Raw genomic sequence first — 14,670 nt, forward strand, 5'->3', positions numbered from 1 at the left:
ACCCAATCCAACTCTCCAGACATGGGATCTGGGCGCCTGTTTTTTAACATGCTCTACCAGTGATTTAAGGTCCCTGCGCCAACATTTGAGGACCATTAAAATGGTGGTTATGGGTATGGTGTTGGAAGCCTCGGTTATTTCATCTATAAAATGAAGGTCAAACAGCTCGTACATCACAGCTATTCTGAGGATGAAGAGTGAGCAAACGGAAAGGTCTTGGCCCAGCGCCTGACACATAGGAAGCACTCGGTAAATGTTGGTTGTTACCATTGCCGTCGTCACACTCCTGAGTCGAAAAGGGAATCGCTGATCAATGACCAGAACCGGGAGGAAAGAGGAAATGGCTTTGTCATCACAGTCTCGGATGTGAGGACACAAGGATTCAAAGTTACTTTCTTACCAAACAGGAAATGACACAAGACTCTGCTTTGTCCCTAGTCTCTGGATATGTAAAGAAAGACCCTCCAGAGAGCCAATGGGGCTCTAAAGCCTTCCAGCCTGATGGCCGAATCTAGCCTTGTCCTCAAGACATGACTCCAAACAACAGCCCAACCCAGTGGAAATGAAGCGGTCAAACTGGTGACATAGGGCTTCCCTGGTGGCGCAGTGGTTGAGAGTCCGCCTGCCGATGCAGGGGACGCGGGTTCGTGCCCTGGTCCGGGAAGATCCCGCATGCCGCGGAGCGGCTGGGCCCGTGAGCCATGGAGCCTGTGCTCCGCAACGGGAGAGGCCACAACAGGGAGAGGCCCACGGACCGCAAAAGAAAACCAAACTGGTGACATAGCAAGGGCAGGAAGAGGTGATTTAACTGAATTTTGCCTTCCTGGCCCAGTGAACGTTCACCGCAAGATGTCTTGGGTGCCTAGATGCAGAGGTTATTAAAGCGCAAATCATGAAACCATTGTTCTTCCTATCCAATGCCCCTAATCCTATTGCATGCCACACCCCTTCAGGATGAATTCTGAGCTGCTTTCGGGTTTTGAGTTTGTTTTGTTTTTGTTTTAGAATGACATGCCACGTTGACCAGCTGAACACTTGGTATGATATGAAAACCCATCAAGAGGTGACCAGCAGCCACCTCTTCTCAGAAATCCAGAACACCTTGGGGACTTTCGGCCTGAACGGGTTAGACAGGCTCCTGTGCTTTATGCTTGTCAGAGAGTTACAGGTGAGCCTTTGGGCGTCCGCTGTGCTTCATGCTTGTCAGAGAGTTACAGGTGAGCCTTTGGGCGTCCGCTGTGCTTCATGCTTGTCAGAGAGTTACAGGTGAGCCTTTGGGCGTCCGCTGTGCTTCATGCTTGTCAGAGAGTTACAGGTGAGCCTTTGGGCGTTCGCTGTGCTTTATGATTGTCAGAGAGTTACAGGGGAGCCTTTGGGCGTTCGTGCGTGTCTTCTGCTACCCTGGCGGAGGAGAGGGTAGATCGTTTAACCTTTCTTTCGTGCTTTCCTAGACTGATATCAGGCCTGTGTATAACTCCCGTTAAATAGATAAGAACTGAGAATAAACTGGAGTTTCTTTGGCCAGCATAGTATTTTTATGGGTAGACTGTCCTTGTGAATTTCATCTTGGAAACCAGGAACTCCTCCTAACCGGGGGTGTTTCTGATGGGAACTGGAAGCTGCTGCTTCCCCGTCATCCTGTTTGTAGCGTTGTGTGAATGAGGCTAGTTTGTGTTCTGCATAGCATTTTAGTTAACTGGAGTATTTATTCATTATGTTTTGCTCTTCGATCATGCCTTCTTGTTTTAGAATTTCCTCAGCATGTTTCAGAAAATTATCTTGCGAGACAGAACTGTGCAGGATACTTTAAAAACCCTCATGAATGCCATCAGCCCCCTAAAAAGCATTGTAGGTAAGTGTTCTAAAGCGAGGCTGAGGGAGAGAGAACACTGTAGCCTTTCCAAAGTTACTAAATAGAAAATCATATTTTAACCTTTCAGCAAATTCGAATAAAATTTATTTTTCCGCCATTGCCAAAACACAGAAGATATGGACCGCTTATCTGGAAGCTATCATGAAGGTATGTCGTGGGAGAGAGGGGAGAAGCAAGGCTATGGTTTTTTAATTATTATTTTCTTGTAACTTGGTTGACCAAAGAAAGCCAGTCTTCTTTCTTTGGCCATCAAAACAAAAACACAACACTTCAGTTTGTCATTATTTCTAAGTTCTTTTGATCTTTGGCTGTTCTTGACTGTGCTTTTCATTGGCCTATTTATTGTTTTTCTTTCAATGAAGAAAACTTTCATTTTGAAATGACTTTTGGCAAGAGGTGCTTTCACAGAAGGAAATAGAAGTTTTCCTCCCTCAGCTATACTCCATCCTTAATGTAACAAGTTCATTAATGAGCTGCTGTCAGTTTGTCACCCTAATCTGGACTGGCCTGAGTCTCACCTCTGTAGGAAGCCAAGAGAGTTTACAGAGATGCTTAGAAGAGGCTTTGGAGGTTTCCCGGTGACTATTATGGACCACTGTTAGTTGTATCAATAATTGCTGGTAATTCAGTAGTAGCCAGGTCTTGTGTCTAAATCACTGATCTTTACATAAAACCCCCGAGGACCAATTTGCCTTTTTGTCTTGAATTAGGGAACCTGCAGTCACTAAATGGGCGTAATAATCTGGAACAGCGTGGAAATAGTTGTGCTGTTCAACAGTGACAGCAGCCGCTATCCACATGGAGCTGTTGGGCGCTTAGAACGTGGCTTGTGGGGAGTGAGGACCTGAATTTCAAATTTTATTTCATTTTAATCGTTTAAATTTAAACAACCACAGGCAGCCAGTGGCTGCTCTCTTGGTCAGTGCAGCTCTAGAGAAATCACAGAGAAAGAGTGACAGTCCAAAGCTCTCTAATAGGAGAACAAATAGGTAGAATGAGCTTATCACCTCCCAGGCTCCTTAACCTCTCCAGGATCTTATTTAAATAAGAACAAGTTACATAAAACTGCCTTTATTTCTGTTTCCATTTCCAGATTGGTATTTTCTAGGGAATCCTTGACATAGAGTATCTAGAATTAAGCAAGGAATTCTATGGGCAGATACAAGGTTGGAGGGACATTTTCGAGTGGCCTGGAGGAACCCACTGTTTTCTTGGCCTTGCCCTATTCTAATTTTTAAATAATAATAGTTTTCTATTAATAAAAGGTTTCTTACTTACAAATAGCATTTTTTTTGGATTGACTTTTATTTTCTTGATATATGTAGAATAGCCTCGTAAGAATAGTGGTCGAAGGTAGTACGTTTGAGGTCGTTTGACACTTTTAACTGTTATAAGCTCCATTTATGTAAATGATACCTTTTCTTCGCTCTTAGAGAAGACCACTGGTTTTTTTCCTTTCTCTGCTCCCAACAACTCAGAGGAAATGTGTTCATTTCTTCTTTATTGTTGCCATCATTACTAAACAACCTCCCTTCCTATTCCTCCTCTCCTCTTTGCTAATCTTTTAGGGATAGCTTTTCTAGAAAAGAAAAGGAATTTACTGCATAAAAAGTTAGGGTATACTGTTGACTTTGTGATACCAACAAATTGAACTTGTCAGAGCCAGCTGAACTCTTACCTCAAACTGACCCAAAGATAGTTCCCTAACACCTGACAGTCGCCATGGATACCTCCAAATATCCTTTACGCTCATCACTACTTGGAAATTACAATGGTTGATCCACCGTGTTAGCATAACTCCAGGTCACAAATCCATTCTTTTAATAGCTTGCGAATTACATTTTGTTACAATTGGCTTCCATTGTCCTCCTGTATGTTTTATTTCGTACATTCAAAAGAATTATTCTGAGGCAATGTCCATAGTCTTCACTAGATTCCTTAAGAGGTCCAAGGTGCCAACAAAAGGTTAAGAACCTCTGGATTCGGGGTTATCATTGTTAGAAGGGCCTTCTTGGAAGATTGTATGTAGATTATTTTATTACCTAGATTATTTCTTGATCTGTAATACTGAGTGATGTAGACAGGCTTATATTGACCGAATATTAGAGTGAAATGACATCCTTAGGACTTGAGAAATTTCAGTTTAGGACAAATAAAGGAAGTAGGGCTTCTCATTAGTGGCTACTGAACATGGAGAATTTATTCCAAAAGATCAAAAATAGAGCTTCAAAACACACACCTTTAATCCGTGGACAACTGAGCATTAATGGATCACTTTGTAAACTGTTAGACGTCAGGGCTATTTTGAAGTTGGTGTACAGGAATCTCTCCAGACATCCCTTGAAGGGTCCTCTGCTCCGTTGGGGATGCTGTTGGCCTTAGCCATAAAGGCAGTCCAGGAAATCCTTGAATTTTTCCTTAGAATGTTGTGATCCTTCCAATAAAAAATCATCTTTTTGTTTGTCTCCTCACTATCTCCTTGAAATGCTTGTGTATTTTACCTGTTCTCTCTCTTGCTTGTTCACAGGTTGGGCAGATGCAGATTCTGAGACAACAGATTGCCAATGAATTAAATTATTCTTGTCGGTTTGACTCCAAACATCTGGCAGCTGCTTTGGAGAATCTCAATAAGTAAGTGCCGGCATTTGAAACAGCCAGCCATGGGCATTCCAGTTTCTTGTTCAACACCTGCTCTTTTAAGTTCTTCTTGAGTGAGAAGGCTCTCTGAATTTATAGGCTTTCTTCCCATAGGTAATCAAATCTGTCTTGGGCTGTCTCTTTCTCACCTTTTTTTTTTTTTTTTTTTGGCGTCTGTCCCCAGTGGTTAAAGTTGGTTCAGTGGGTTTTGTCGGGTTTTTTTTGATAGATTCATTTATTCAGCCAACATATATTGATCACTTAATACACACCAGACACCATGCTAGGTACTTGCACAGATTGAGAAGGCAATTATTACCAAAATCCACACCTGGCTTTCCACGGGACTGAGTCACTAATTTTCCTGAGGGCGGGTGGAAGCGCACTGATGCCCGGGTGTGGCTGTGAGAACGCATCCTGGCGCACAGCCACACCCTTCACCTCTCCCGCAGCTTGCTCTCATTTCGAGCCTCCTGCTTAAAGATAAATAATCTGTTCTTCTTGGTCACAAAGTCAGTGCTTTTGACAAAGTAGGTAGTGAAAATAGTTCAGTCAATTCATAAAACTTTGAATGGTGAAAGCATTTGATATGGGTGAACTCCAGAAGATAATGTAATTCTAGGTCAAATTTTCCATTTGTAACCAATCACAGGTATGGAAATTGAGAATTAGAAGGATCAAGCCTTTGTTTTACAGGTGAGGACACTGTATCCCTGGAAGATCATAGCTTGTGTTAACTGTTGTCTAGATTCATTTTATCTCTTTTTTTTTTTTTTTTTTTTTGTGGTATGCGGGCTTTCCTCTGTTGTGGCCTCTCCCGTTGCGGAGCACAGGCTCCAGACGCGCAGGCTCAGCGGCCATGGCTCACGGGCCCCGCCGCTCCGCGGCATGTGGGGTCCTCCCAGACCGGGGCGCGAACCCGGTTCCCCTGCATCGGCAGGCGGACGCGCAACCACTGCGCCACCAGGGAAGCCCCATTTTATCTCTAATGTTTATCACTGTTGTTTTTTTTGTTTGTTTGTTTGTTTTCCTTCATCTAGGGCTCTCCTAGCAGATATTGAAGCCCACTATCAGGACCCTTCACTTCCTTACCCCAAAGAAGATAACACACTCTTATATGAAATCACAGCCTACCTGGAGGCAGCTGGCATCCACAACCCACTGAACAAGGTTAACGATTACAATATATGATGGTGTGGTGGGGGACAGGGTGGTACCTAAGGCGATCCGACCCAGATCACTGTGCTCAGGTACTGGGAGGGCCTGGTTCCCATCCTGGAGCCTCCCTTCTCTTGAGTTCCCGCCCTTTCTGGGTTCCCGTTTCCCACGTGTAATATGAGGATGATCACACCTTCCCTGCCTGACTCGGGGCTGTGGGAATCAAGTGATACAATGTTTGTCAGAACTCGTTGAAAAGTGAAAAGTGCTATATCTATAGGAGATTTGTTTTAGGTTTCTCTGCGGTTTGGTATTTGAACTGCAGCTAAATGGTGGCATTGATCCTTCTTGCCCAAAGATACTTCCCTCTGTGGCTGACAGTAATCACAATCATAGTCCGGGGCCACAAGTTCTTTTCTGCAATTCTGATCTCCATAAACCTCTGAGAACTGAAAGTTTTTTCCACAAGTTGGTGCCAGATCTCACTTGGTGCCAAAACCTGTCCCAAACTGACTTGCGGCTGTTTATACTCCTGTGAATTTTCATGTTTTGATGCCGAAATACTGATAACTTTCATTACAGGTTGTTACCCTAGACTCTATATTACCTTTCTAAAATCTTTATTGTAATATGAAATTCTGAAATCTATGCAGTCCCCTGGGTTTGGGGTAAAAAAATATGAACCTAAATAGCACCTAACGTTTTGTAATTATGTGCCAAGCACTGTGTTAACCCCACCATGGGTGCTCTCACCTGATCTCAAAGCAGTCCCATTAAATGTGCCCTTGTTGGGGGAGGATCCTGAGGCTCAGAGGTTTATAACTTCCCAGGGCTCCACACTAGCCAACAATGGAGCCTGGCAGTCTGACCAGAGCTGGCGCTCCTGGCCAGGATGCCACCCCACCTCCCAGGGAACCAGTCCGACGGGGAGGAGGGAGACGGCTGGGTGTGTTCTGACTGTACTTTCTGCCCCGTGAACTGGGGTGATGCTACATCCAGAGACTGCTCTGTGGCACTGCCTGCGGGAAAGCCACTGGACAAAGAGACATCGGCTTGCCTTCTGCTTATGTGCTGCCACGCACTGCTATGTGGATCTTTCCTTCTTTCCTTCTCCCTCTTTCTCTTTTCCCCCCTCTGCCCTCCTTCCAGCTTTGCCTTGACTTTCTTGCTCATCGCCTTTTTTTTCCCCTCCTTTGGTGGCTGACATTAACAGGATTCAGGGGGGGAGGTAACTGCTAATCTCTAAGCAAAATTGTTCCCATCCCAAAAGGGCTAATTGTCAAGTGGGTATCTGTGTTTGGTGGGGGAATGGTCAGTGGTGTTAAATAAAACTCTGAAGGCAGCAAATTAATGGAAGCATCCTAGTTTTCAGTAGTCAGAAGAGCAAACTGAAATAAAATGGCTGCTTTCCATTTGAAAGTGTGTTCTGTGGTATCGTGTGATGTGAGGAACCCATCTCTTTCCTTCTCTTTCCAGATATACATAACAACAAAGCGCTTACCCTACTTCCCGGTTGTCAACTTTCTATTTTTGATTGCCCAGTTGCCAAAACTTCAGTACAGCAAAAACCTAGGTACTGTATGACATTTATTCTTTGCAATAAGGAACAGTAACGGTAGATTAACATCTAACCAAACAGCTCTTGGTATAGAATGCTATGTCACACATGAGGTCTTTCATAGTTAATTGCCTGTTTATAAAATCCATGTCTTTGGGCCTCTGAAATATGATGCAGACGGTGGATTTAATATCAACCAAGTATAATCCACCTTTAATTTACAGTGGCTGATTATCCAACTTGTAAAATGTGTGGGACCTTTGCTTCTCTCTTTTCTTTAAGGAGCTGATTATGGTGGGAAAGAAACTTCTTTTTGGTTAATGTCCTATTCTTTCAACAAGTGTCATGTGCCTACTGTGTATCTGGAACTTTGCTATGAAGAGTAAAAATATAGTTACATACAGGAGACTAATCCAGGGATATCTAGTACTTTATTTTTGAAAATACTTGATACAAACAATAGATACCAAAGGCTATCAGTATATTTGTCCTGTCCAAGAATATAACCCAGTGTTTTTTTGTCATTGACTTTATCTTGAACATTTTTGTAAGATTCCCGGGTATTTCCTCTGTCTCCAAACTTTATATCTAAGTAGAGTTTTTTAGAGTCTGCTGTAGAGTTTAATTTACTTTAAAAGTATTGTAAGAGCTTTTCCATGAATGTAACCATATACTTTTTTTAACCAGCAATTCCAAAATATATTTCTTCCTTCAAGTATTTCCCTTCCTATTCCCAAAATTTTGTTTTTAGGATAAAGATGTGGATTCTCTATAAGGTTTTTATTCCCTCATTCAAAAAGATTCCTTGATTCCAGACACAGCCCCAATAACAATACCTGTTACAGCCACAGAATGCAGGGCATGGTGGCGCCCAATAAGTCCTTGCCATAAGAGGGAGGGAACACATGTGTGTTTGGATTCTGGCTTCATGACTTATCACCTGTGTGACTTTGGCCAAGTTACTTAACCTCTCAGGCCAATCAGGTTTCAAAAATACCTATGACAGTACCGCTCACAGAGAAAGTGCTTATCTGATGCTGGATCCTTTTCTGTATGTTGGTCAAAATCAATGTAAAGAACCATCCCAAGATGGACTTAAAAGTTCATCTCATGATTCAGAGATTCATGACCTCCCTCTCTTGTCCCTGTGTTATTTCGAAATAAGAATATATGCTTCTTTATAATGGTGAATTGTCAGTGCATGAAGATACCTTGTTTTCATTAAGACGGTTTGTTCAGTGGTCCCGTTCTTAGGTAATATTTCTTTCATTGCATGTGTGGTTAAGGTCAGGCTCCTTGATTATACAACTCCTTATGGGAAACATGTCACTATTCCGATGGAATAGTGATAGTGGAAGATCAGAATTCCCAGATCTTTAAACAAAACAGAACAAATCTGTTAAGTGTCTTAGAAATGTATCTGTACCTGACTACAGTTCTTTTTTTTTTTTTTTTTTTAATATTTATTTATTTATTTTGGCCGTTCTGGGTCTTAGTTGCAGCACGTGGCATCTTCATTGTGGCACGTGGGATCTTCATTGCAGCATGTGGGAACTTCTTAGTTGCGGCATGCAGACTCTTTAGTTGTAGCATGCTGACTTCTTAGTTGCAGCATGCGTGCGGGATCTAGTTCCCTGACCAGGGATCAAACCTGGGCCCCCTGCATTGGGAGCGTGGAGTCTTACCCATTCTACCACCAGAGAAGTCCCCTGGCTACAGTACTTTCCATGAATTAGGCTGATGTGTTAAGTCGGGGATCAAATTAAAGAAAAGCAGGACTGAGGAAGGAACATCAGCGTGTTTGTGGACGCTAAAAACATTTATCTAACCCTGTAAGCATTGTTCTCAAGACTGATCTGAGAAACGCACGCCTGCCTTGGTCTGTCTTTTAAGGAAGAATCTCTGTGGTGCTCATTCAGAGGAAGTTTTTGTTGTACACATCACTTTTGTTCTCCACCTGGAAAGGATTACTTCTCCATGTTCTGAGTATGGCTAGAGTCTTTTACAGTGGGCATTGAGTAATTTGGAATTGCCAAGGCCTGGGTTAGGTAAATCAGGATAACTTGTTTTGGCATCTTAAGTAAGTTTTTCCAGTCTTCACAGAAACCCAAATATGAGATCTGCAGGTCTGTCTGACCAGTTTAACTTTCTAATCAACTGCCAATCCTTTTCGCAAAGTGGTTGTACCATTTTACAACCCATCAGCGTTTGGCCGTCTCAGTCTTTTTAATTTTAACCGTTCTGTGGGTGTGTATGGTATCTCATTATAGTTTTAACTTGCCTTTGCCTGATGATTAATGATGTTGAGCATTTTTTCAAGTGCTTTTTGGCCGTTCTTTATATCTTTTTTTTTCTCGTTTGTTTCTTTATATTTTTCTTTGTTAAGTGTCCAAGTCTTTTGCCTATTTTTAAATTGGGTTGATTGCTTTTTTAAAAAAATTAATTTATTTTTATTTTTGGCTGTGTTGGGCCTTTGTTGCTGCGCACGGGCTTCTCTAGTTGTGGCGAGAAGGGGCTACTCTTGGTTGCGGTGCGCGGGCTTCTCATTGCGGTGGCTTCTCTTGTTGCGGAGCACGGGCTCTAGGCACGCGGACTTCAGTAGTTGTGGCACGCAGGCTCAGTAGTTGTGGCTCGAGAGCTCTAGAGCGCAGGCTCGGTAGTTGTGGCGCAGGGGCTTAGCTGCTCCACAGCATGTGGGATCTTCCCGGACCAGGGCTCGAACCCGCGTCCCCTGCGTTGGCAGGCAGATTCTTGACCACTGCGCCACTAGGGAAGTCCCTGATTGCTTTTTTATCACTGAGTTGTAGGAGTTATTTATATATTATGGATACAAGTCCTTTTTTGATATACATGCTGTGAATTTTTTTCCTCACAAAATGACTTACCTATTCATTTTCTTACTGGTGACCTTAATTGGCAGAAAGTTTTAATGCTGATGATGTCCCATGGTGCGCGGGCTTCTCATTGCGGTGGCTTCTCTTGTTGCGGAGCACGGGCTCTAGGCACGCGGACTTCAGTAGTTGTGGCACGCAGGCTCAGTAGTTGTGGCTCGAGAGCTCTAGAGCGCAGGCTCGGTAGTTGTGGCGCAGGGGCTTAGCTGCTCCACAGCATGTGGGATCTTCCCGGACCAGGGCTCGAACCCGCGTCCCCTGCGTTGGCAGGCAGATTCTTGACCACTGCGCCACTAGGGAAGTCCCTGATTGCTTTTTTATCACTGAGTTGTAGGAGTTATTTATATATTATGGATACAAGTCCTTTTTTGATATACATGCTGTGAATTTTTTTCCTCACAAAATGACTTACCTATTCATTTTCTTACTGGTGACCTTAATTGGCAGAAAGTTTTAATGCTGATGATGTCCCATTTATCCTTTTTTTTCTTTATGATTAGTCCTTTCTGTATTGTAAGAAATCTTTGCCTACCCCAGAGGCACAGAGATATTGTCCTATGTTTTTTTCTAGAAACTTTGTACTTGTCGCTTTTATATTGAGGTCTGTGGTCTGTTTCAAATTACTTTTTATGTATAGTGTGAAGTAGGGGTCAAGGTTCATTTTTTTCCCCCATAAGGATATCCATTTTCAGCATCATTTCTTGAAAAGATTTCTCCTCCATTAAATTGTTCGGATATTCATGGAAATTCAATTGATTCTTTAAGGGTGGGACTATTTCTGGATTTTCTAGTCTGTTCCATTGATCAATTTATCTATCCTTATGCCAATACTGTCTTGATTACTGTAACTTTATAATAAGTCTTGAAATCTAGCAATGTAAGTCTTCCAACTTTGTTTTTTTTTTTTTTTTAAACATTGTTGTCTGTCTCCTGTTCCCCATACAGCCATTCAGGCAGAAGGTCAAGGTCTCCAGATTTGGGCAGAAATCCTTAGTGAAGAGGCCAGCTTTGGCCCTCACTCACTCACTTGACATATTTCCTTCTTCGACTGTCCTGATTTCTGCACATTCTTTTCTTGTGTAACATTTAACCTTGTGTTTAAAGATACTTTAAAAATTTTATCCAGCATTTCGAATGTTTTCATTTAAGAGAGTAGTTCAAGGTATTTAGTATGCCATGCTGCCATTAACAGAAGCCGATTCTAGGTAATTTTTATTTCCTCATTTACATTTATCTATATCTTTAAATTTTTCTACAGTTGCATCCATTAATTATATAATCCAAAAGAAACAGTGATGGTAATTATAAGAATTAGTACCCATTTTAGGGTGTTGAATCCTTCAGACCACTAGAAGCCTCCACCAAACCCTGGGCCTAATTCAAAATGTAATCCCGGATTATCATTCCCTCACATAATCATCTGCCAGTGATGATGTGGGCCCCAGACATTTTGACATTCACGAACATTCATACTAAATGAATGTTGCCAAAGGCAAGCAGCTCACTTGGTGGTAATTTGTAACCTGTCGGTCCTTGCAGGCATGGTCTGCCGAAAACCTGCCGACCCCGTGGATTGGCCGCCACTCGTGCTGGGACTGCTCACCCTGCTGAAGCAGTTTCATTCCCGGTACACAGAACAGTTCCTGGCGTTGATCGGCCAGTTTATCCGCTCCACAGTGGAGCAGTGTACAAGGTACAGAGGCCAACCAGGAAAAAACGGAATTGATGTTACAGAACGGGCTGGGAACCTCACATGGCAAATTCCTCTTATTATCCCCCTAGTAGAGACAGGAACCGTCTGTTCACCTTGCTCTGTAAAGCACGTCGGGGCACGTCTCCTTGTTTGGGGCAGTTAAAGGTGTGCCCATCCTTAGTCACTCTGCCGAGGAGCCCTGGGAGCACGCACCGTGAATGAGTCATAACCACCATCAGCAAGCTCCGTGGGGAGGAAAGGACGGGCCTGCCCCTCTGCCATCCCGGACGCTGTGCTCAGACCTCAGTGAGCCCGTGTCCTCCCACTGGGCCACTGCCCAGGGATGGCTCCACCCTTCAGTGGAGTGTCAGGGAGCACCTCGTGGGCATCACAGCCCGAGTTCCTGGTGTGTAATGGAACAAATGGCACGGAAGTTCCTACGTGACATAAAGCTTGTAAATCTTTAGTTCTCCCCTCCCCCACCCCAAATGTGGCTTTTCTGGGATAGAAACAAGTTATTTGCATGAGATGCTGGGTCCTGAGTCTCCTTCTCTGCTACCCTAAAGCGTCAGCAGGCACCATGTGGTGAAGGCCCGTGTAGGCCGTTCAGAGAAGTTTAGATTCCATCCTCCGGGCTGTGTTCTGAAGATAAGCCAGCAAGATCTGGCTTGCTGTGACTCAGGAGGAGGTGCTGTAGATTTGTCTCTTCTTTGGCTTCATTTAGTCATCTGTCGTTTTTTCAGTCTTTCAGTGTTTTGACCGAGGGTCCACTGTGTACAAAGCAGTTAATCGATCCAGACTGTTCTCTGTTGCAGCCAGAAGATACCAGAAATGCCTGCAGATGTTGTGGGTGCCCTTCTGTTTCTGGAGGATTATGTTCGGTACACAAAGCTACCCAGGAGGGTAAGCAGTAGATAAAGAACAATATTAATGCCCTTTTTGTGGAAAGATGGTATGAAGCACGGCCTTGGACCCATGAGGAGTGAGGCCCAGAGGCTCGTTCCCAGTGGACACCTCTGAGCCCCTCGCCCTGCTCTATCCCCGGCTCGGCTCTAAGATGTTCCCCTTCTTCCACGTGTTCAGTGCTTTGCGAGAATCAGTACTATCGATGGGAATGTAAATTTGCTTATCTCTGGAGAGGGCAATTTTTGACTTTATCTATTTAAAAAAACTTTTGTGATATCTTACTGATCCCAGCAATTCCGCTGCTTAGAGATTTACCTGCTGGGTATATATGCAAAAGTTCATCAAGATGTACATGTAAGGATGTTCAGAACATAAAATTTAGCAGAGGTAAAGGACACAAGATTATGTGATTCTAGTTTTGTGTGTGTGTGTGTGTGTGTGTGTGTGTGTGTGTGTGTGTGTGTAAACTGGAAGAATTTGATACAAAATAATTAGCAGTTTTAGTTTTCTCTTAAGGAATTGAGATTTAGATTATTCCTTTTTTATACTTCTCTACATTTGCCAAATTTCCTCTAATTAGCAGGTGATAACTGTATAGTCAGAAAAAAATTAAACACTGCTCTTAAAGGCTACCAATGTCCAGCACTTGGAGATCACCTAGTTCCACGTTCCACCCCATTTACGCAGTCCCACCCCTCTGAGGGGCTTCCCCAGCACAGTTAAGAAATGCTTGCCTTTGAGGGTCTTCCTTCTCTTCCCCCTCTGGCCTCAGTCATTTGTCAGATGTCCCGTCCTGGCAAGCGACTGAGGTTGGCCATCAGTTAATTATGAGGTGACCTGAGACTACTTCTTAGTACTTCCCAGCGGCATGTGATGCCTTTAAGAGCCAAGGAGCTCTCGTCTGGGGCGGGGGTGGGGGGACAGGGAGCTGTATGGCGTCCCTTCGGATGTCGGCAGTGCCAAGAAATTAGACACCAGCAGTAGGACACCGGAAGCAGAAGGTGGCGGTTTCAGTGAGTGGTCCAGTAGTTCCCTGTGATTCATCTTGCTCCAAAGGGTGTCTTCGTGTCTTTAATTTTCATATGGAAAGATTTGAATTGCTTCTTACAACACTGTGGAACACTCAACTCTTACTGTTTTTAGGTTGCTGAAGCACACGTGCCTAATTTCATTTTTGATGAGTTCAGAACGGTCCTGTGACTTTTTTTGACTTCTGCGTCTTCAGTGAAAGGATTATCCTTAAACCTGCCCACCGTCACTAAAATGAACTTGGAAATGAAAAGAAACCCAACTGCTCAAAGAACTGCATTTTTTCCCTTTATTGTGGGAAACGTCAGACGTTCTGAGTAAGATGTATTTCACGGAACTGATTAATATAATTAATGTTGTTTAAATCATGGTATTATATGCAATTTATATCATGTAGCGGCAGAACACATTCTGTACCGCCTCATAAATGCTGAGTGTAATTGTTGTGTATAAATCCATTTAGTTTTATGTTCTAAAGAACTATTGGTGCAACTCCGGATTTTCAGTGAAATAGTACTGCCAGTCCCCAAACTCATCCTTCTGCCTGTGATTCAAAAACCACATATTCACCCTGCAAAACACCTTGTCCGGAAGGTAAGAGGGGAGCCTGGTAGGTCCAGTGTTGTGTCCACGGTCACATCCACGACCGGCTGGCAGGCACATGGTGACGGACTAGTAGCAGATGCAGAGACCATGCAATCCGTGGACCACGTACCGTGGAAGTTTAATGTCTGAGGCTCAGTGTCCTCTTCCAATCCAGATACCTTGGGGGTTCCCTGCAGCCCTTCTCTAGGACTCCCCAGCTTCAGCTGCTCCTTCCTCAGCAAGCCCTGAGCCCCACCCCAAGTCCCCACCCCCCCTTTTTTTTTTTTTCTATAACAGCTTAGCCATTAGCTTTTAACTCGTCCAAAATCCTAAATCACTT

General features: G+C 43.5%; 1 protein-coding gene across 2 annotated transcripts in view; it reads left to right on the forward strand.

Moving 5' to 3' along the window:
• Positions 1-14,276, forward strand: part of WASHC5 (WASH complex subunit 5) — a 53,161-nt gene extending 38,885 nt beyond the window's left edge. For both annotated transcript variants that reach the window (XM_028500662.2, XM_007127778.4), the window contains 9 exons: positions 1,006-1,168; positions 1,750-1,852; positions 1,941-2,020; positions 4,401-4,504; positions 5,551-5,680; positions 7,145-7,241; positions 11,657-11,810; positions 12,626-12,713; positions 13,860-14,276. In XM_028500662.2, coding sequence (XP_028356463.1) covers positions 1,006-1,168; positions 1,750-1,852; positions 1,941-2,020; positions 4,401-4,504; positions 5,551-5,680; positions 7,145-7,241; positions 11,657-11,810; positions 12,626-12,713; positions 13,860-13,916 — 976 coding nt within the window. In that variant the 3' untranslated portion in view covers positions 13,917-14,276. The remainder of the gene's footprint in view (positions 1-1,005; positions 1,169-1,749; positions 1,853-1,940; positions 2,021-4,400; positions 4,505-5,550; positions 5,681-7,144; positions 7,242-11,656; positions 11,811-12,625; positions 12,714-13,859) is intronic.
• The last annotated feature ends 394 nt before the right edge of the window (positions 14,277-14,670 follow it).

The sequence above is a fragment of the Physeter macrocephalus genome, chromosome 15 (assembly GCF_002837175.3).
Source record: "Physeter macrocephalus isolate SW-GA chromosome 15, ASM283717v5, whole genome shotgun sequence".
Classification (NCBI taxonomy): Eukaryota; Metazoa; Chordata; class Mammalia; order Artiodactyla; family Physeteridae; genus Physeter; species Physeter macrocephalus.